The following is a 23,578-nucleotide window of genomic DNA, read 5'->3' as shown; positions in this document are numbered from 1 at the left end:
TAATTTGAATTTATGAATTATTTCTGAAATTATCTTATTTTCAAACAATGATTGACTGCAAATAACTCAAAACGCAAAAAGCTAAGCCATGAATAATGCAAGCCAACTGTATTAACATTTTTAGCCTATGTTATTTCTAAGGGTAAAAGTTAACTAATGGGATTCAAATATTATCAAAGTATTTTTTTTTGTCTTAAAACAATTTATTTAATATGTTGGTATGTATCGCTAAGCCTCATGTTCTAGGAATGGACAAAGTCCATGTTTTTCCCTGAGCCACCTTCCCCATACAAATTTTATAATTTTATAAACATTGACTCTGTCAATTTCCTTCTCCCCATACTATGATGCTTCATAACTTAAATAATAGCTTCCCTGATACAGGAATCAGGACTAAATAACATTTTGCAGGTGTGTTACACCGTGCTTTTCAAAGGCATGATACTTTTTCATGGTTTGTATCCAAATTATTTCTAGCAATGTCAGCATTTAGTCAATCAATACTTATGGAAATGTCTCCCAGGTTTACTGCTGTTTAATATAGGTATAGTATTTTATTCTCTTTGTCTTATCAGTCCAGAAGACTTCAGAAATATTATTTACTGATTCTTGTATCTAACAACTAATTTATAATTGAGGTCTCCATCACATAAGCATTATTCCTTGACTTGCTCCACCTGACAGTTTAAATGTTTTCTCACCATCTTTTCTTCTGGCCAGGGAACCATCTCTTCTAAAAAGATAAAAACCTGGTTAATCGTCTTCAAAGATTATTTTGCAAACCAGTTCATCACTGGGCACTTTCCAAATGAGCATTTTTTTCTTTTTCATTTCATCAGGGATCTGTAAACTATTCTTTACCTGTACATACAGAGATCCAAGAAGAAACAATCCAATCATCTGCATAACCAGAAAAAATGAAAACATTGTTTTTGTAGATGCATGTATCACAATTATTTTGCATGTAGTTTAATTGGATTGCCAATTTTGTTCTTTAGAATTTGGGCTCTACAAAAGTTACATCCCATTAAAAAGGCTCAATATATACCTGTTCAAGACTACTTTTACATGTAATTATAACTTGCTATAAACAAAAATCTAAGAAGCTCTTGACTACGGTTATGACTTTTGTTTGATATTAATCATATCTGCTGTTATTCCCAAACTTTTCAATGTTATATGAATACTAACCCTTGTTTTATATAAAATATGACTAAATTTACCTATAGGTACCTCTCTCCTTCATTGGTGATTACAGTCTCACACCAGAGACTAAACTTCATGAAACTACTGCAAGCATGTGTATGACAGACCAATCAGCTTAGTATCTGGCATTGTGACCAGAAAAAAAAAAAGAAAAAAAAAATCATCACCTACAAAATCTCTTGGGCAAAACTTAAGCCATGAAAGAGCTCGCACGAATCCAGGTCTACTTTCCAAGTAGATTCTAGAACAACAACAAAAAATTAAGACTATAAGAAATGATTTAATATGATAAAACTCCCATTTCAAAACCCAGTTCTAAAGGATTTACTGACCAATGCTGATTATGTAGTCACGGAAAATGTCTCTCATAAAAGTGCTCCTAACAAAATATGATCTACAATAATTTATAAAATGTGAAGGGCTGGATGTGCAGACTGATTGGTGCACGTCAGGTTGTTTCTCTTAAATAAGGTATAAAAAACTATGATATCATAGTCTTTCGACTTTATTTTCTAGGATAGAAAAGTATAGGCATAGGTGTTTTTAATAGTCTTCTTGATGATATCCTTTAAAATAATCTATCAAATGGCTTCTTTCATGTTTCCTGATTATCAGTATTCATCAATGTTACTGTCAGCCTTGATTAACTGGTTGAAAATTTCAGAGCAGAATAAGCAACTTCTGTGAACCTTTCCCCAATCCCTGAGAATCATAATCATTACAGAAATATTTTATCCTTTCATCAAATATCTCTGGAAAGTAGCCGTGTTCGTTCACTGTTAATAGGGCAAGGTGCAGTGTCATAGAGGGTTAATCCATGTAAATTGGCTTCCACCCGTAAAGAAATTTTCTGGAACAGAAAAGAAAATTATATATAGAAGTTTCCTCCTTAAAGAGAGATCACTCCTTCAATATGTTCTATAGGCTACCTTGTGATTACGAATGTAAATCAATTCTAATGGTAATAAGAGTGAGACAACTGTTTTACTGTCAAAGGTATCTTCTTTGTACCAATTAAAATCTGGAAAAACCAAGCTTCTGTATTCATAAAGTTCCTTGTTTTTCTTTGGTTTCTACTAAGAATCAGTATAATGTTGAGAATGACCTATGTAAAAGTACACAGAATCAATAAAAATTTCTATGTAAGAATTTCTGAAATTTATTTTATAGCCCAATTTTCAAGGCTAAATCTTGCTAGCAATACACTACTTCTTTAAACACAGAAACAATTTACCTGAAAAGTTACATCACTTGTTTATGATACCAAATCATAAACAGTTAATTTTCAAAAAGGCTGAGAGTTGCCTATGGAAAGTTCTCTTAGTCCACCTTCCTGGACTAAGAGAAGGAAGTCTCACTGAATGAAGCTAATACTGTTTTCTTACCTGAAAATCACGAATGTAAGTCAGGAAAAAGCCAAAGAAGGAAAATGACATAGACCATTCTGCTGCGGTAGTGATCATGTGAAGCACATAACCCTGAGTCAGAGGAAAAAAACAACAGTTTTGTGAAATTTCATTTAAATGATCTATATACTATGTTTCAAATAAAAAACACACAATTCTTACAAAACAATGGAGCTTCTGAAAATCAACCCTTGACTTACCAGGCATATATCTCTAGAATTAGAGAGCCAGCATTAGGAAGTCCTCCTAAATGACACTCTATTTATTTCACTGGGAGCGAATAAAATTTCCACTTAAATAGCTAAGACAGAACAGGATCATTTTTACTCTACAAACGAGAAATTACTACTGCCTTACCCAAAGCCATAAGATTCATAATATGTGACTAAGAAAAGTTTAACAATGCTCAGAATAAACTTAGTAAGTGGTGTGTTTATGATATTAAATAATATATGGGTTACAATTGGGAAAATCTAGTAAATTATTTCATTCATTACCACAAACATGTCCAATTTGGGGTTAATTCTTAAATAAACCACCACCAAGTGGTTTGTGAAAACAGAGGAATTCAATTTATTCTTTAGTATATGTTCCCCTTCCTTTATTCTCAGGGTCCAAGATGCTATCTACATTCAGATATTGACAATACTGAAACCTAAATGCAGAGTCTATAATCAATTTCCAGATAACAAAAAGTGGGAGATGTCTTTTCAATTCAGAAAACAAGTACTGAAAACATAAATGATCGTGGTTGGCTATATTATATACTATACCCACATTTAGGGGAGTCAATTTCTCAGAAAACTCTTTTGCCATCACAGTGCTCTTCATATTTTGACAATATCTACAGATCACAGGTAACAGGAGAATATAGAAGGTTCTACATAAACCCTACCATATCCAGAAAATAATTTTAATACAGAACTGATTATTCCACCAGAAGACTTTCATTGTTACTGATGAAATGAAAAACACATCAAGATCAACCAAAATAACCATCTTTAATATAAAACGAAGTTTTATAGACTATAAGTTCTTACTTTGTCCTCGGGGTTCCAATGGAGTTTCTGCTCTAAATCAGTCCCAAAATTGCCACTGTGCAAAATTGATGAGCAAGTCAGCACTATAAAAACATAAGTCAAGGAAGAATCTCAGAGAAGACCTCAGAGAACAAAGATAACTTTACAGTCTAAAAGGATTACTCACACATTTATTGCTAAGGTCTGAACCCATTTTCTTAAAGACTTAATGTTACACAGCAGTGGTACTGTAAAACAAAATGTGCTGCTCAGAGGGTTACAACAAAATGGTTCTCACAGTCAAATCCCACCTCTTTGTTCAGAAAATTAGCAGTTCTATCATAATCTTTAACTAAATAATGGTTCTCAGAGATGGCATTTACTCATCCCTCATTTCTTTAAAGTGAGTATGATCAGGCTCAACATTTTTGTTCCTAGCTCAATTACTGAAGTGCTATGTACAATCTGAATTTTATATTTCAAATTCTTTAGTTTAGGGTTCTGAACCTAAGAATCTCTCCTACAAAAAAAAGAAAGAAAGAAAGAAAGAAAGAAAGAAAAAAAGGCTTCTTACACTGCACCAATAGTGTTCACTTAAATTTTGTCATTCAATTCCTTTCCAAGTGTAGTCACATTGTACAGTGAAGGATACTGCTAAATGCACTTACTCCACACCAGATAACCAACAATAGTCTGATCCAGAAGACTTGCTTGCCATGGATTTTGGGCTGCATTTGGTAGGAAAGGATGGTCTGAACAAACATATATAATGAGCCCATACCAAAGGTAAGCACAGCTCCACTTACATGTGCAGCAAAAAGGGCTGTTTTCTGAGAGATAGAGAGAAGAAATACGTCAATAAAAGAAAATCAGAACACATTGGCAACACAACATTTAAAAGCACAAGTCAGAGATTTCAATAGGACATTCACTGAGTAGAGAAGCTCAGCCAACTCTACAAACAAATTACTTTCTGAGGTAATTTTCTCTCATAATACTCAGCATAAACCTGAGGATTATAGTAATACCAAACTATTTCATACATCTCCACTGGAAATATAATAGGAACTATTCAATTATTATTTTCTTCATTTAATAATATATTTACTTGGTGCCTATTAGGTGCTAGGCACTATTCTAAATCTTCAGATCCATTAGAGAACAAAACAGCAAAAATCCAGCTCTGAGTTTAGTAAAGATACACAAACAATAAATATAAACTTCAGAAATAAGGAAATTCCAGTGTGCCTCATGGTGATAAGTGTCATAGGAAAAGCACAGTGCAGTAAGAAAAGATTAGGATGGACTGCAGTGCTGGGAACTGGGAGTTTCCATTTAAATTCAATTTAACTGTAAATAAAATTTAAAGACTCAAGAAATTGAAACATTTTCCCTTGGCTCTAGCTTGATTGGTTTTATATAGTTACGCTGCCATAAGCCAAGGAACACCAAGGACTACTGGTAATCACCAGAAGCCAGGAACAGATTCTCCCTCTGAGCCTCCAATAAAGAATCAACCCTACCAACACCCTGATTTTAGACTTCTGGCCTCCCAAACTTTGACAGAATAAATTTCTATTCAGTCACCCAGTTTGATATTTTATTATGGCAGCCATAGAAAATTAATATAGATTTCTGCTTACTAAACTTTTACTACTCTCCTTTGATAAATTTTGTATGAAGAAAAAAATTCCTCTAAGTAGGCAGTGAAGACAATTGCCATGTAGTTATTTTACTGAACATATACAAATTTGTTTTAAAAGAAATTCAATTTTTATTTTTTAAGTTAGATTTTTCAAATACCATTTTATAGCAATTATTAGGCATCTCTTTAAATGCAGGCAACCATAGCAATAACAGAATTTTTTATAATCCTGCATAGTCCCTTTAACCTCTCTCAATAAGTTACTAAATAATTAATGAAAGCATGTTTGTCCTAAGTACTACGTTAGGTGCTGGAAATACAACGGTGAACGTTTCAAAACCATTGTGCTTGTAATTAATAAAGAAATACATCAACTAAAAAATAAAAATAATAAATTTACAACCATGGATATAAAGGGCGTTACGGCATACCAAACAGAGGAAACAGTATGTGAAAGAGAATTAAATAAGCTTGTCCTATTTAAGGAGCACAAAAAGTGATATATACAATGGAGACATTAAGAAGGGGAATAATGCAAAATTAGGCTTGAAAGGTAGACATCAGCCAGATCATACAAGATCTTTGAGTTAGGCAGTTTGGTGGTTTAGCAAATTATTTCTTTCTCTCTTGATTGTATCTCTTTCTACATAATTTTTAAACCTGTAGAACTTTAAGCAAGGACACAGGGAAGCAAAGTGAGATATATATACATTTCCAAAAGATCACTTTTACTGCAATATGAAGAAATGACTCAAGGAATGTAAGAGTGAATTCACAGGAACCATTGAGGAGGCTATGGCAGTAGCTCAGATGAGAGATGATTAAATCTAAACTAGCTGAGAATAAGACAGTAAGGAGGGAAGTAAAGACAGAAATGGAAAGAAGTGAATGTCTTCAAAAAATATTCAAGAAGTAAAACCAGTAAGTCCCGACTCCATTTAAAACACAGTGCTAGCCTCTCTTCCAAGCCAATATCTGCAAAGGTAAACCATTTATAGACCTGGTTTTGTAAAATTTTTCCTGTATAAATTACCTAGAATTTGTCTCCACAAAAGAAAAGGGGGAAGTGGAGGAGGAAGCAGCACACTCGCCATTTTAAGTAGTAAACGTTTACTCTGGAAAGGAAGGAGATCCTCATTAGGATAGCGGTGAGTAAAAAAGAAAAAAAGAAAGAAAGAGAGTCGTTTGATATCTGCGTAATGCTACAGGATCTGGTTATAAACAGGGCCCAGCAATAAAGCCATCAGTGAAAGATGAAGAGGGCAACTAAAGTTGCATGAAGAGATGTTAACAAAAGAGAAAAAGTAATTTAATTCAAAATTACACGGCCATAGGTACTCTTGGGGTGAAGGTAAATTAGAATAAAAGCTAAAAGCAAAATAATAAAGAAAGTATATAGGCTACCTTAAGTAAATGAGATAAAGGTGGAAAGGCAGCTTGTGTGGGTGCTATCAAGAACTGCTATTAGCATTTGCTGGGCTGTGTAAACAAATATTGGAGATCCATTTTTACCATAAAAGTGATGAGAAACATTGTTAAATTGACCAAGAGACAGAGAATCACCACCCTCACACTGAAATTCCCCAAAACATTTTTTAACAATGAGCTACAGAAACTGATTAGGGAAGGCAGAACTCTATTTGTGGCACAGACAGCTAGCTAGTAGTACACCCAAATTGTTGGTATCCTTTCATAGTATAAAGTGGCTGCTGGGAAATAATGTCTAGCAAAACTACATTTTCTCCAGGGTCCATTTTTTCTGACCTGTGCACACCTGCTGCACCCCTATATCTAGCAAACATGAATGTCAATGGAATTACATGAGTTACTGTCAGGTGACAAAAATTCTCTCCTTCACCAAACCCAGCTCAGCTTACTCTGAACACTCTTGTCAACTAGGTCCTGACTTCTGGGTTGCCATGTTCATCTCATCTCTGCATTGTCCAATTTTAGCAAGAATCTTGTTCAATTTAGCCATAATCCTCCATTCTCAATATCTGATCACCATAAATATAATTATCACCTCTACCATGCCTCAAGTGATGTCTAATCACCCTGGTCTGCCTTCACCAAGAATCCTATTAGGTCAGCGCTATGGTTTTGACATTTGACCCCTCCAAATCTCAAGTTGCAATTTGATCCTCAATGTTGGAAATGGGGCCTAATGGCAGGTGTCTGGGTCACAGGGATGGATCCCTCATGAATAGACTGATGCGGCGGGTTGCGGGTGGTGAATGAGTTCTCGCTCTATTCATTCCTGTGAGAGCTGGTTGTTAAAAAGAGACTGGCACCACCACCCCCTTGTTTCCTCCCTTGCCACGTAAAGCTCTGCACACACCAGCTCCCGCTTTGCTTTCCATCATGTGTAAGCTTCCTGAAGTCCTCATCATAACCAGATGCTGGCATCATGCTTCTTGTACAACCTGCAGAATCATGAGCCAAATAAAGCCCTTTTCTTATAAATTACCCAGCCTGAAGTATTCTTTTATAGCAACACAAAACAAACCAAGGCAGTTTAACCAGAATTCTTTCTTAACCTTTACGTTTCCAGCTTAGTAATTTTCCATCCACTAACCACTGCACCCTGCTCCACAGCTATAAATTCCCACTTTTACTTGTATTCAGAGTTGAGCCTAGTGTTTCTTTCCTACTGCTCTCTCTGTGGAGAACTGAAAAATATTTGATGAAGGTTGACCACTACTTTCACATTAAGTATTTGACATTATTTTTTCCTGAGAAAAAGCTAGAAGACCTACAGCTCTTCCTTTCATTTCCTCATATATAAGGCAGGACACCTAGGAATGCAGGCAATCAATGAAAACATCCAAACAAGTAGATAAAATAGGTAAATGATTATAAATTGTTAGGCATGCTAAAAACAAAACTTTTAAAATCTGTAATTGTGTCACTTATAATTTGTATCAATTTTGTTTCAGTAGTGAGTTGAAGTAATCTCCAACTAAATAGTAATGAAGACTCTATAGTCCTGTGGATCCTTAAAAAAAGTTAAAATAATTTGTATTTGTTCAGACTTTTAAATATGAATTTTTCTAGTTGTGCAAGTAGCTATTTCTCATAGGGTCAAATAATTTAAAGGAAGTGATTTCTATTTTGTTAAGGTAAAGAAATATCAGTATGTAACTGAATGCTTCAGGTTTCCCTTTTAATATATAGTATATTTATGTACTTAAGGAAAATACCTATGCTGGGCTAGAACACAAACCTGGAAGTTTGCCACAACAGAAAGTCCTAAACAACTCAGTATTCCAAGTACAAGGCCAGCCTTGTTTAATTTGATGATAACGTTCTCTTCAGGACTCAGAGCATGAACTTGCTTATAACGAACATAAATGGTAGCAATGCCTGGGAAAAGATAATCCAAAAAACAACAAAGTAATAAATAACCAAGAAATAAAGTTGCCAATGAAGAGTTCACAAATGTCACTGCTATCCAGAATCACAGATTTCCCTTTTAAAATTAACCAGAGAGAATAAAAAGAAAAAAACAAAAAACAAAATAGCTGTAGTTTTGTTTTTGCTTTTAAGAGATGGGGGTCTCTCTATGTTGCAGAGGCTGGACTCCAACTCCTGACCTCAAGTGATCCATTGGACTCAGCCTCCCAGATAGTTGGGACTGTAGGCACATACCTGTGTGCCTGGCTCATGCTGTGGATGTTGGAGAGCCTTAAGGTTGTATTACAGAACTACTGATGTCTCCAGTGACTAAGCAAATCATTTGCCTTCCATGGGTCTCATATTTACAAATAGTTATATAAAACACAACATATTTTTATGATTAACATCAGAATCAGAAGTAACTAGTTCTAGAATATAGATAAAATGGGCATAGGCAAAAAACCCAAAAGCTTATTTGTGTCACTCTCATATCATTTTATTTCAAATTACAACTTGGCTCAATAAGATATAGCAGCCAATTACACAGGGGGAAAAGCCCACCTTACCATATTTATCAGTCAAGGACTAGCTAAATCAAATTTTCCACTGCAGAAATATTGCCAGAGAATTCAACAGTGTAGAAAGCATTACAGAGATATGCTGGTAAAGACGTGTTTCTAAAGAGTTTGGTCATGAGACGAACTTCTTTAAGTTGAATTATCTTCCTGATTTCCATTTTTGACCCAAGCAAATAATAAACATCATACAGAAGAATGCAAATATTTAAAACAATCACACTTGATGGAAAAATATGTGCGTAAACCATTAATAAAAATTTGGTTCAAAATAAACAGGGCCATGAAATACTTCAGTAGCAACTCTATCCCTTTAGCATTAGAATGTTGCTCAAAAATCAAAACATGGTTCCATCTTTATTCTCAAACACCTAAACTGCTTATCCCAAAGGAATTTAGTTAGGATTAGTTGTGATCAGCTGCATCCACAACTCTTTGTTCCTTACTGGTTGCTTAAGAAGTCCACTACAGTCCTCAAGGAATATATGGTTATACTTAACAACTTCCATTTGAATGAATAGTAGAATAATCCTATACATATTTTTTAAAGGTTTATTCCCATAAGTCAACATTTCTAGAAAAGTGTTTATCTTTTAAAAGGAGCATAATTATGATCAATTATTTAGTGATAACATACTCTCAAATATAACTAGAAAGTAAAACAAGTAACACTCCGGTGTTGAAAGAAGAAAATACAGTAGCAATTTGGCTATTAAGTATTATTGTTAAAATCACTTTCAATACTTACATAAAACTGCCGCAATATTTAGCATTGCCCCAAATAAGCATTTTTCTGGAGCCAGTGTACCAGTGTCACTGAAAGAAAAAAAGGAAGATATGTGCATTTCTCACACTAGATAGACACATATATTTCTTCTAAGGGATAAGAATACCAGGAGTTACTTCAAACCTCTTATCTTTTATAAGTCCATGAGTTCAACTCATATCATTTTACACAGAGAACATGACAATTTGAGTTCACAAATATCTGCCTACTTCACTTTCTACTCACATCATTTTTAAGATTATTTCTCTTCCACATAGTAGAAATCAATATATACTGATTTTTAAAAAGCTATCCTTGATATGTTAAGACTATGTTATTGACCGACCATCATTCAGGCAGATGAATTTATCTGTCCCACCAGAATACTCCTTAAACACCACAGGCTTTTCACAACTCTGCCTTTTTGCACCTTTTGTTGACTATGCCTGTATTCAATTAACACCTATTAACCTACTGATCAATTTTTAAAAGTATTATCAAGTACTTACCATGTGCCAGACACCATTTCAGAAACGGGAACACAGTGATAAGTAAAATAGACAAAGCCCCTGCCCTCGCAGAGCTTACATTCAAGACCAGTTTTGAGTCTCTTCCCCTCTATAACCTTGGATGACTCCTCTAGCAGATAGTGACTCACACAGCATGCTTTCTGAACTTCCATAAACTCACTTACCACACAGCATTGCAATGTATCCACTTACATGCCTGTCTTTCAGGGCAGTATGCAACACACCCAGGCAGATTAAAACCCCACCACTTACTTACTGCAGGACCTTAGGTTCATCCTTTTATCTCCCTAAAACTGTTCCCTTCATTTGCAAAATGGGGCTATTCATTCCCTCCCAGCTTCATCATATCACTATAAGGATGAAATGTAATGGTAATGCATGTTAAGTATCTAGCACAGTAGCAGGCTCATGGGAGATACCCATTAAATATTAGTTATTTTCCCCTTCTTAAAACTACTACAAAGATTAAAAAGACAATGTCTTTGGCCTTGAATTGACATACTACAGGAAAGAGATAATCAGGGTTTCAACTAAGACAATGCAATGGGGATAAAAAAGAAATAGAAAGTTATAGCTGGTAAGAAGCCATAACATTTAGTAAACATTTAGATTAGGGGTGTTAGGAAATGGAAAATATTAAACATGAATTGTAAGGATTGCTGCTTCTAACTTTACAATTCCGTGAGTCTTTCTCTTAAAAAATAAAAATAAAAATCTGCAGTGAAAATAGAGAAACAAAAAATAATGTATTTGTAAAGAAACAATTATAAAATAACAAAACAGATCTTTTACATACAAAAGATTTTGGTACTTTGACCATCTTCAGGAGGAGGGAATAAAAAAGTAGAAGTTCCTTCTACTTTTCAAATTTTCCACAATATATATGTATTATTCTTAGAAAAAAGAAATCCATAATTTTCATAGATATACTTCAAATGGTACATGTAAGTTAACAAAGGCATGCATTTCCAGGATGGTTGGCTAAGAGTGTTTCTTCCTTTGGCTCAGGACAGAATGACAAACACTGGCCTACAAATGAAAACAGCCATGCCCATCACCTCATTATCACAGCACTTCATCTCAGTGGTCACAGCATCACCAAAAAATGTCTGACCTTCTAACATCAAAATATATGTTATCATTATTGTATATGTTAAATGTTGGCAAAGTTTAAATGTTTTTAGATTAAAAATATACATAGATGTTGTAATATTTCTTCTCTTACCCCAGTGGCTAGTCACTCCCTTGGGCATCCACTACTTGAACCAACTGAGAGAACACCTGAAGCACACTTATAGCAAAATTGCCTTTGAAGTGAAATTTACATTTGGTTATGTCCACTGGGGCTGTTAACAGCTAAACTTTTTTTTTTTTTTGAGACAGAGTCTCGCTCTGTTGCCCAGGCTAACAGCTAAACCTTTTGGATAGGATCTATGAACTGAAAAGAATTTTGCAGACTAGCTAGTTTAATCATTTTGCAGATGAAGGAAATGAGCCTACAAGAAATAAAAATAAGTACTAGAGTTTAAATATGTATGTCAGAATGTTGGAGAAAGACCTCAGGGTAATACTAAGTTCAACAGCAGAAAAATTAAAAAGCAGAAGGGGCAGAACAGAAAAAGATGTGCCTAGGGTGCTTTTTAAAGAAAATCACATGCAGTACCATCAAGGAAGTGAAACTCTGAAAAAGAACTAAGTGGCATTTTATATTACAGTAGTCCCTTGGTATCTGTGGGGGACTGGTTCCAGGACCCCCATCAGATAACAAAACCTGGGGATGCTCAAGTCTCTTACATAAAATGGTGTAGTATTTGCATATAACCTATGCACATCTTCCCATATGCTTTAAATTATCTCTAGATTATTTATAACATCTAATACACAGCACTTCATTCCTGTGGATTCAACAAAGTACTTGGCACTTGGCAAACTCAAGTTTTGGAACCTGATGGAATTTCTGCAGAATATTTTCAATCTGTGGTTGACTGGATGTATAGAAGTGGAACTACGGATACAGAGGGCTGGCTGTACTAAAAGTTCTTCAAAATGAAAGCAGACAAGTTCTCAGATGGAGAAAAAAAATACTGTGAAAGACCCTCACAAATGTTAAATATGTACCTTCTGGAGTTACTAAAGAATGGTGTGGCTCCTTAGGCTACCTATTCCACTAGCAGAGTGGTAATTATTTATCAAATTATTCCGCGAAATGGAAGCTTAAATTCTAAAACATTTTTGGGTTTTGTAAATCTTCCCAAACTGCATCCAATTTGTTTATATCTTTTGTGCCAAGCCATACCACTGCAGAAACAACATGTAATGTCCAGATCTTTTCTTGACATTTTTAAAAGATAAATTTAACCTTCCAATTTATCATTCTTTAAAAGATTACTATTTTCTGTGTTGGAAAGGTTATTTTTCTGAAGGTAAACAAATAAATGAAACAACCACAACAACAACAAAACAAAAAATATTACTTAACAATAGCAACAAAATCTGGCATCTCTATGAAGAGACCGATGTTTCAAAAGCATCATATAGAGGTTGAATACTTTCAGGGGCGGACCTAACTATATTCCATGTGAAATCATCTAGATTAAAACCCATTAGTAGTTGCTTAATCATATTTAATAACAATGTTTTAATAATTATGCTTTCTTCATCTCTCTGCCCTATGTAATTTATTTACCTTTTATAGAGAAATTTAAGCCTCAATAGCTCAGAAACCATGTATATGATTATGATTTCCTCATATCCTTTTTGTGAATGTATAAATAGATGCAATACTTTTAAAAGCATGTCTAGAAATGTCAAACGAAAAATGTAGACGCCCTATTACCTATCTAGCAATCTCACTTCTAGAAATCTACCTCACATCAATATCACTATGTAAAGTTATATGTAATAAAACCTTCATTATAGCACTGTTTGTAACAGCCAAAAAAATGGAAGAAAGAATAAGTAAGCAATTTCTGTCAACATCCTATCACTTTTTACACACGAAACAAAATTAAAAACCCAAAAAAGTGAGAAAGGAGGAGAAAAAAAAGAGAGAGTTTTGTACATACAGGATAATAAGATAAAACAAACCAAACTCTGGAAGGAAATCTACCAAACTATGAATTGTCTCTAGGGTATAGAAATTGGAGGGTGTCAGGAAGGGATTTTTGCTTTTCATTTTTATAATCACTCTGGTATTATTTAAAATTTGTTGTAATAATTACTGCCATTGCAATTTTAAAAAAAGAGGGTTATTATAGCTTCTTGGCCTTTTGGCTAAGATCAAGTGTAAAAAAAGAGCATATGCAACTGACTATCCCTTCTTCATTGTGAGATTTCAAAAATGTTATCTATCAATTTTGATACTTAATACGTCAAAAATATCTAGGCAGCATAAAGAGTAAGAGCCTAGCTTCTAGAGTCAAACTGTCCAGGTTTAATTCTTGGTTCCAACACTAACTGAGTTGTATGTTAATGAGCAAATAACTTCACCTCTCTGGACCTCATTTCCTTCTCTCTCAAATGAGGATCATAGTTCCTATCTTATCCAGTTGTTGTAAGGATTAACTATTTAGGACATGAAGAATGCTTAGAAAATTACTTTCTACGAGGCTGGGCGCAGTGGCTCATGCCTGCAATCCCAGCACTTTGGGAGACCAAGGTGGGCGGATCACGAGGTCAGAAGTTCAAGACTAGCCTGACCAACATTGTGAAACCCCGACTCCACTAAAAATACAAAAGTTAGTCGGGCGTGGTGGTGTATGCCTGTAATCCCAGTGACTCAAGAGGCTGAGGCAGGGGAATCACTTGAACCTGGGAGGCAGAGGTTGCAGTGAACCGAGACTATGCCACTGTACTCCAACCTGGGCAACAGTGTGAGACTCCATGTCAAAAAAAGAGAAAAAAAGAAAAAAAAAAAAACACAAAGTTTTGGGCATGGTGGCTCACACCTGTTAATCCCAGCACCTTGGGAGGCTGAGGCGGGTGGATCATGAAGTCAGGAGTTCAAGACCAGTCTGACCAACATCGTAAAACCCCATCTCTACTAAAAATACAAAAAATAAAAAAATTAGCTGGGCGTAATGGTACACGCCTGTAATTCCAGCTACTCAGGAGTCTGAGGCAGAAGAATCGCTTGAACCCAGGAGGTGGAGGTTGCAGTGAGCTGAGATTGCACCACTGCACTCCAGCCTGGGCAACAGAGCAAGACTCCATCTCCAAAAAAAAAAAAAAAAAGAAAATTACTTCGTATGTAGTAAGTATATCAAGAAATGCTTGTTGTTTCCATTATCTTTTCATATTATTATTATTATTGTTTGTAGCTTTTTTTTTTTTTTTTACTTTAAGGGGAGAATAATTCCAATTCTATATTCTGAAATAACTTCAAATACTTACTTAGAAAACAAGGCACTAAGGAGTCACAGTTCAATAACCAGTTCACAAACTGAATCTTACTGAGCTGTCTCTGCATTTATCATAAAGGAAAAGCCAAATTTAAGTTCCTTTATATATTTTCTTTATTGTTGCAATGCCAGTGTAAAATCTGATTTTTAAAAGGTTGACATTAAATGTCGGCTTCAATGTTAAAATAAGAATGAGACATAAAGAGTCTCCTATCTAAAGAATACATTTCACTTACCTGATATAAGGTAAAGCTGGGTCTATATGGTGGAGTGTTACTGCAGTAATGTATGAAAATATGAAAGCAGCAGATGTCCAAATTACAAGAGCTGAAGGAAGGAAACTTAAGCCTTGCTGAAACCACCACATTTCAAACAGGTTTTCTGAAATAGAAAAAACATATTAGAAAATTCACAAGGGTTTCCTCATCCTACTTTAGCCATCCACACCCCACAGCCTTGTATTTACCACCCCAAGCTGTTTCACCTCTGAAATCATCCCTCATGCCATACCCTAACACTCGCTCTCCTTCCCTTTCTTAGTGAGTGGAACCAAGATTCACCCACTTGACATAGCTAGACACCTGCTTTCTTGTCCCATCTTCCCATCGAAAGTACCAAGGACTGTTTATACTTCCTCCTAAATTTATTTCAAATCTACCCTTTTTCTCCATCTTCACTGTCATTACTTTACCCAAACCACCATCATCTCTTGGTCAATTATAACTTCCTAAGGGGTACCTGTGATATTGTGAAATATATATGTATTTGGTCTTCATCCCATTTCCTGGCAAAAAGCTCTTAAAAACGCTTGGAATCTCCAGGGTAATAGGAGTGTCTTCTATATACTAATAAGGCTTGCAGTTCATAGATAGTTTTAGGATGGGAGCTGGTCACAGGAAAGACCAAGGCATAATTACAGGGTTGGATATTTAGTCCTCCATCCCCAATTCCAGGAAGGCAGAGAGAGAGGATGACAGTTAAGTTGATCGTGCCTGTGTAACCCATAAAAACCCAAAAGCACTGGGTTGAGAGAACTTCTAGATAGCCAAGTATGCGGAGATTCCTGAAGGATGGCATACCCAGAGAGGGTGCAGAAGCTCCGTACCCCTTTCCGTATCCCTTGCCTTGTGCGTCTGGTAAATATAAGCGTTTCTCTGAGTTCTGTGAACCACTCTAGCAAATTAATCAAACACAAGGAGTGGGTAGTGGGAACCTTGGTTTACAGCCAGTCAGTTAGAAACATGGGTAAGACAATCCAGGCTTGTGATTGGTGTCAGAAGTTGGGAGGTAGTCTAGTGGGACTGGGCCCTCAACCCGTGCAATCTGATGCTATCTCTAGGTAGATACCATCAGATTTGAATTAGGGGACATCCAATTGGTGTCGGCTGGTGGAGAGAAATCTCCATACTTCTTGATGATCACAGAAGTATTGTGTTGATTATTGAGTGAGAGAACAGGAAAAACACTTTGGTTGGTTTTTCTTCCTCTTTTTTTTTTGAGACAAGGCCTCACTCTGTTGCCCACGCTGGAGTGCAGTGGTGCAATCACAGCTAACAGCAGCCTTGACCTCCCTGGCTCAAGTGATCCTCCCACCTCAGCCTCCCAAGTAGCTGAGACCACAAGTATGCACCACCATGCCCAGCTAACTTTGTTATTTGTAGAGATGAGGTCTCATTATGCTGCCCAGGCTGGTATCAAACTCCTGGGCTCAAGAAATCCTCCCACTTCAGCCTCCCAAACTGCTGGAATTATAGGTATGAGCCACCCAGTCCAGCCTAGTTTTTCTATTATTACTCAGTCCTCCTCCAGTCTTGACCAAACCAATCTAGACTCCATTCTAAAACCAAAATAATCCTTCTAATTTCAAAATACCAATCTGATCACCTTATTCTCCTACAATGGTTTCCCCTACACCCTTAGTCTTTCCTCCTTAACATGGTCCATAAGGTCCTTGCATCGTCTGTCTTTACTTATCTTTTTTTTTTTTTTTTTTGAGCCAGAGTGTCACCGTGACACTCAGGCTAAAGTGCAACGGCGCAATCTCGGCTCACTGCAACCTCAGCCTCCTAGGTTCAAGATTCTCCTGCCTCAGCCTCCTGTGTAGCTGGGATTACAGGCGTCTGCCACTATGTCCAGCTAATTTTTGTATTTTTAGTAGAGATGGGGTTTCACCACATTGGCCAGGCTGGTCTCGAATTCCTGACCTCAAGTGATCCACCTGCCTTGGTCTCCCAAAGTGCTGGGATTATAGGTATGAGCCACCGTGCATGGCCTGTCTTTACTTATCTTTCTATATTCACCTCTGGCCATGCTTGGTTCTCAATTCTTTGCTCTAGCTATCATTATCTCATCATTATTATAAAAGCAAACACCTAGCATTTACTATGCCTTACCAGTGTTTACTAAACACCTTAAATACATGAAATAACGTACTTTCCTCAACAGAATTACAGTGGTTAAGACAACTGCCCAAAGTCATAGAGCTGGATGTGGTGGAGACAGGATTCGAACTCAAGCAATTTGATTCTAATGCCCAATCAACTATGCCACACTGCCATAGCATATTTCTTGCAGATCTTCAAATGTGTCATGCTCTCTAGCACACCTTCAGAACTTCATGGTGACTACAACACTACCTACCCAGTTAACTTTTATGTGTTTTTCAAGGCTCAATCTTTCCAGCTTCAGTTGAGTGTCCCTGCTTTGTTTTTAAGAGCACCCTTTACTTCCCCAACCAGAGCACTCATTACATTTAACTTGCTTGTTTGGTTTTCACTTCCTCACTAAACTTTAAGTTCTGTGAGAGCAGGAAACAACTGTTGTGTTCACTATTATATTTCCAGCTCTTACATGGGGGCGGCGGGAGTCGGGGCAGAGACAGAGGGCCTAAATACCCCCATACCACACATCACCACTTTCTTCCTTGAATTCCAGACTAAGGATGTTATTAAGTAATAATGAGTCAACGATGTGAATTAAGAAACATTGGAACAACTTCATGCTTTTAATTTTTTTAATTTAATTTTTTAAAATATAGGAATACTTTTAAATTAGAATACTCCTATGTATGTGAGAAAAATTTCATGTTTGAAGGTGCATCTTCTCATATTTTTTGATGACCTAAAGAAATTTAGTGTTTCCCATGAACTTTGTGAATACTTACAGCTTCCTCATCTGAGACTGACTTTCCAAAGAATGAAATCTCAGCCATTTTTGATTCGTATTTGTCATTTACTCTGGCCATCTGATTTGCTGCTAAATATATACACTTGCATTTCATAATCTTCTCTTTTCTCTTCCTTTTTCCTTGTCAGTCCTTAACATCCCATCAATATCTTTTTTCTTCATCTATTCAGTTAATCATGACAAGTCCTTGCCAAAATCCTATTGGTGCTTTCGCCTGTATAGGTTTCCAGGACAAGAGTCCTTAATTTACATAATTTTGAGTCATTTCTAAGATCTTTAAATTTTTCATTTTTCATCTCTTTAAATGTTAATTTCTGTTTCTGATCATTCCCATAAATCCTTAGGGGTCTATGTCAGTTTAGCTGTCCCTTGTACATGTTTTACAGTTTTTGACTCTGAGCCTATATTGGACAATCTTAAAATCTGGAAGTATCCTAAAAGGCTTAACTAAGGGTGAGTCATTACAGAGAGGATCCGTATTTGTTTTTTCCAGAGAGTATGGCACATCAGCAACCCGGGCCAACTTTATGTTAATTTCTTGGCTTCTGGTTTTTCAGACCGTGTAGGTATGTGAATTTGAACTTTTTGACTATGAGTGATGGCAGACCCTCCAGTTTCAAGTTTTCAGGTGGTATCTTTATTCCCCCACCTGGAGCTGTGATGAAAATGAACAAATTTCTTTGTGACCTCCCTTTGCCAGGAGGGAGAGATTTTTCTGGCCCACCTATGACTGAGTGTGTAGACTTTCGTGGGTCCTGGCTGAAGTTGGGGGAAGGTGCTTCTCCAATACCATGAGTTGTACAATTTCAAGTGGAAATACTTAAACTTTATTCTATGAAAACATCACCCACTGAAACACAGGTACCATTTACACCAACTACCATGGAATGGCACCCATTGGAGCTATGTGCCTGGGAGGTTACAGGGGTATGAATTCTATCTCTCTGCTTTGGGTAGAGAGCAGCCTGTCACCTGTCCCTGATTGTGCTTTACTTCTGCCATCAGCCAAATGCCCACAAAGGAAATATACTGCTAGTATACTACTCTAGTTTCGGCTTTTTTTTTTTTTTTTTTAACTTTTTAGCCCTGGAGATTTCCCTTTCGTAGAAGACCTGTCATGAATTTAATGAGCTAATTTATTCAGCATTTTGGTGTACTGGTAAAAGGGATTTTCAAATATTTTGTCCACCTCATTGCTAGTAGCAAAATCTCCTGCCCCTTTGTTGTTTTACATGTCTAAATCCTTCCTTTTCTTCAAAAGTTCAAATGTTATCTTCCACAGACAACTTTACCTAAGCCCTTTGTAGACAGAAATAAGCACCCCTTTCTCCGAGAACATTTGATTTTCACATCTTTCAGAGCTCATTATCTTCTATAGTATGAAAATTGAGGATGGTGTCTTAAGGGAATAAAATCTTTCCACTTCTCTACCTAAGCAGAGCAGAGGACCTTACCCATAGTAATCATTCAATTATGTGTTGAATGAACAGCCAAAGCAAAATCCTTTTAATTCCCAAAACTGTTTTTGATTTTTCTATTTCAGTAAACAACATTACCATTTTTTTCAGGTTATGACAATTCTAAGACTTCAGAGGAATCTTAAGGTCTCTCTTATAAAGTCCTCACATGTTGTCACCAAGTGAGGGCAATTGTATTTCTACAAGTCATTTAAACCATTCTTCTTCTCAGTTCACACTGTACCTATGTGATTCTGACTTTCAATTCTCTTGCCCTATGTGCTTTTTCCTTCCCCTTCACCCATTCCACTTGCATTACCGAATTAACATTCCTAAAGTATTCCTCTCCTCAAAACTGTTTTTTTAAATAAAATTGTGTGAACTTAAGCAGGTTTCATAACTTGTCTGAACCAGTTTCTCCTTTGAAAAATGGAATAATGTGAGGCAGGGTGCGGTGGCTCACACCTGTAATCCCGCACTTTAGGAGGCTGAGGTGGGCAGATCATGAGGTCAGGAGTTCGAGACCAGCCTGGCCAGCATGGTGAAACCCCGTCTCTACTAAAAATACAAAAATTACCCAGGCATGGTGGCATACACCTGTAATTCCAGCTATGCGGGAGGCTGAAGTAGGAGAATGGAGGCTGAGGTAGGAGAATCACTTGACCCTGGGAAGCAGAGGTTGCAGTGAGCCGAGATTGCACCACTGCACTCCAGCCTGGGCGACAGACTGAGACTCCATCTCGAAAAAAGAAAAATGGAATAACGTTAAGGTTATCGGCACAGATTGTACCAGCTGATATAGCAACCACTGCTACATGTAACTATTGAAATTAACATCTCAATAGATTAAAATTAAATAAAAGTTTTAATTCCTTAGTCACACTAGCCACATTTCATATGCTCAAAAGCCACGTCATCATCCTGGCCAACATGGTGAAACCCCATTTCTACTAAAAATACAAAAAATTAGCCAGGTGTGGTGGCAGGCACCTGTAGTCCCAGCTACTTGGGAGGCTGAGGCAGGAGAATCACTTGAACCTGGGAGACAGAGGTTGCAGTGAGCCGAGATCATGCCACTGCACTCCAGCCTGGCGACAGAGCCAGACTCCGCCTCAAAAAAAAAAAAAAAAGAAAAGAAAAAAAGCCACACGTCTAGTGGCTACCATTCAAGACAGTAAAAATTTAGAACATTTCCAAGATTGTGGAAAAGTTCTACTGGACTGTGCTGAGTAGTTTTCGTACAGCTTATACTGATAGCACAAGCAAAGAACCTAACACATTGCTGGTGCATAATAAATGGTAGCTTTCAATATTATCTGTTAAATAGTATAAAATAATACCCAGTTCATAGAGGTTTATTCAACGATTAAATAAGATATGTATTTTCAGAGATGATCAGTATATACTTGTTCCTCTTATAATGTGAAAAATGAATTACCTGTTTTACAAGTTCACAAAATGTTAGTCTTCAGATCTGCTCATACCTGCACCTTTTGTAAGTCCTAAAATCCACAAAGAAAATAGGAAGTTTTTCTCTCAATCCAAATAATTTTAAACACGTACAGTTTTAAGTTAACACACCATATTGTTCACGGGCAGAATACTAGGCTATAGCATTGTTAACAGGTTCTTTTTCTTTAAAGAGTTGACACTTGAGTTTTTTACAATGATGTTGTACCATCTGGAATTAAATAACGTTTTAATTCTAGGATATCAATTTTCATATGCATTCTCACATCCAACACCTTCACTATCTTAAAGAGGATAAAAGAAAAATCATTGACTCCTCCTATAGAGAGACAACATGAGGAAAAAAATGATAGATTAAACAAAATAAAGCAATTGCAAATCCATGTGATATAAAGAACACAGCTGTGAGACGACATTTCTCCAACTGCAAGTCCTGCCTTTACTACTGCCCAACTCTGTGATTTCAGGCAATTTACTTAGCTTGAGTTACAGTACTCAAAGAGTTGTTCCTTGGAGTGGAGTAGAATAAGCACACAATATAATAATGATAGCTGATTTATTAATTATGTAGTTATAAGGCCACAGGTATGGAGTACAACTTCTCTGTATGAATTTTTTCTATGTATGAATTATCTTGGATTCGTATCTCCTTAGGCTTTGAGAGTCCTAGTTGTTTAAACTGACAATTTATAGAGAAGCAGGGCTTGAAATAAATGGTTTACCAGTTTGCGAATGACAACTGAGGAATTTAAATGCATGGACTAGTTGAGGAAGACTAATTGTCAATGTGTTTTTGCCTTTGAAACCCGAAAGCATTGCTGAGTAATTGTCAACCAAACAAAATTAGAATTTTAATGATTCATAATTAAAAAAACCTTTCAAAATAATTGAGAGTATGCAGGAATAAATTTCACAGGGCAGTAAGAATGTTTATAAAAATGTTCTTGTAGGCTGGGCGCGGTGGCTCATGCCTGTAATCCCAGCACTTTGGGAGGCTGAGGCGGGCGAATCACGCGGTCAGGAGACTGAGACCACCTGGCCAACATGGTGACACCCCGTCTCTACTGAGGCAGGAGAATCGCTTGAACCCGGGAGGTGGAGGTTGCAGTGAGCCAAGGTCCCGCCACTGCACTCCAGCCTGCCAACAGAGCGAGACTCCATCAAAAAAAAAAAAAAAAAAAAGGTATTGCATCTCTAGCCTATCTTCTCTGCTTTCTTTGAAGTTCCATGAATCAAAACTGTGATTACAATTTTTTTAATAAATATTTAAATACCCGTGGTAATAAAACGAATTCCTCATGCTGTCTCTGCCAAGTGGTGAATGCTAGGAACTAAGTAAATTCTCGAAGTTCCAAGTGAACGGTCAGAAAGCCTTAAGCTGCTTTTAGAGATGCACAGAATCATCAGGCTCAAAGCAAAATACAATTTAAAAATACTTACTTTTCTAAACTCTAACTTGGCCTCCTGACAAACGTAATATTCTCCTAATGGTTAAATCCTAAAGAGTATAGAAAATTAAGTTTTTTAAAAAGCTGCATCAAATGTTACATTAAGAGAAATGAGGACAATCCGATAATGCAATGCAAAATACAGAGTTGCATTTGGTTACTGATTTATAAATTAAAATTTGGGAGAACTGGAAAGATTATTTCTACAGTGTTTCTGTGTTTTTCAGATGTATCCTACTATAAAACACGGTTGTGAAGATACCCAGGACAGGCAATTTCCTTTCTGTGTAGGACCCACCCGCTGCGATAGAATTGAGTGTAAAAGGCTGAGCTTCGTGTAAACACAAGGTCACCAGGGATCATAATTTCAAACTCTCCCCTCCCCCTCACTCCCTCCAGCCACCAAGGTATCTGAACCCAGAACTCACAACAGGAACGTGGACTCAACTGCAGCTTTTGTGGGAAGGGGATGAAGATTCTTGGTAACTGCTTCAACAAACCAGAGGAATTAAATAGACCTTTGATTTTTCTCCGGAGGCGCGAAGCACTAGGCCGTTTGAGGATCTCCGCTCCGTTTTGCCTGGGACCAGGAAAAGACGCGAGAGACGGAACTCGCCACCAGGCACTGCTTGGGGAAGGAGGAGAGTAGGGGAGACCAAGAAAGAGGACAGAAAGGTAGGGCACGGAGAGCTGAGCCCAGCTGCACTCATCCCCGCCCCCGGAAACCCCCGCAGCTCCCGCCCCAACCAGCCCCTCTCTGGCGCCTGGCACAAGGTAGCCCCCGGAGGCAATGAGAGCCAGCACGAGTCTCGCGCGCCCGCGACGCGGGTAAGGGGGCTCCAGGCGGCGCCCACTTCCCCAGGCTGCCAGATCCCAACCTCTGACGCACCCTTCTAAAGGGAGCGGGCTCCAAGCGCTGGGGCCTGTCGTTTCTCCCCTACTTCGGCTTACCTTACCAGACGGACCAGCGCTGACCGATAGCGCCTAAGCCCGCCCGCTAGAAGGAGACAGGGCTGGGCCTTAGGGCGCGCTCCCGATCTGACCGGCCGGCCCCCGGGGCGCGCTCACGGCCCC

General features: G+C 37.2%; 2 protein-coding genes across 51 annotated transcripts in view; one reads left to right on the top strand and one right to left on the bottom strand.

The window, feature by feature from the left end:
• Positions 1-181: 181 nt before the first annotated feature.
• On the bottom strand, positions 182-23,578 carry DRAM2 (DNA damage regulated autophagy modulator 2). Of its 46 annotated transcripts, none has more exons than XM_065548105.2 (13): positions 23,456-23,578; positions 22,933-23,129; positions 22,497-22,554; positions 21,025-21,088; positions 20,164-20,325; positions 15,180-15,324; positions 9,996-10,063; positions 8,500-8,639; positions 4,284-4,461; positions 3,653-3,735; positions 2,592-2,684; positions 862-900; positions 182-733 (listed from the first exon to the last, which is right to left on the bottom strand). In XM_065548105.2, exons 5-13 carry the CDS (start codon positions 20,177-20,179, stop codon positions 698-700), a joined length of 798 nt encoding a protein of 265 aa, XP_065404177.1. In that variant the 5' UTR covers positions 20,180-20,325; positions 21,025-21,088; positions 22,497-22,554; positions 22,933-23,129; positions 23,456-23,578; the 3' UTR covers positions 182-697. The 46 variants fall into 46 exon arrangements, 39 of the variants coding, with proteins under 39 accessions (XP_065404177.1, XP_045221488.1, XP_073855337.1 ...); XR_012416569.1 differs by lacking the exons at positions 182-733; positions 862-900 and adding exons at positions 1,696-2,056; positions 3,819-3,879 and having other exon boundaries at positions 4,300-4,461; XM_045365553.3 differs by lacking the exon at positions 862-900.
• The window catches only part of CEPT1 (choline/ethanolamine phosphotransferase 1), a 46,481-nt gene continuing 45,795 nt past the window's right edge, over positions 22,893-23,578 (top strand). For 4 of the 5 annotated variants that reach the window (XR_012416508.1, XR_012416525.1, XM_065548040.1 and 1 more), the window contains exon 1: positions 22,893-23,179. The gene's annotated coding sequence lies outside the window, so the exon portion shown is untranslated. Of the gene's footprint in view, positions 23,180-23,266; positions 23,333-23,578 lie in introns of those variants that run through there. The other variant, XM_015451827.3, reaches the window with a different exon arrangement.

The sequence above is a fragment of the Macaca fascicularis genome, chromosome 1 (assembly GCF_037993035.2).
Source record: "Macaca fascicularis isolate 582-1 chromosome 1, T2T-MFA8v1.1".
NCBI lineage: Eukaryota > Metazoa > Chordata > Mammalia > Primates > Cercopithecidae > Macaca > Macaca fascicularis.
The sequence above is the reverse complement of the archived record's forward strand: the minus strand, read 5'-3'. Positions and strand labels throughout refer to the sequence as shown.

Excerpts from the sequence above, each read along its gene's own strand:
- DRAM2 (XM_065548062.1), bottom strand. Across the intron at positions 8,640-9,995 it reads AAATATTGCGGCAGTTTTAT|GCATTGCTACCATTTATGTT; the intron begins GTAAGTATTGAA and ends ATCTTTTCCCAG. Across the intron at positions 4,462-8,499 it reads CTGTTGTGGCAAACTTCCAG|AAAACAGCCCTTTTTGCTGC; the intron begins GTTTGTGTTCTA and ends TCTATCTCTCAG.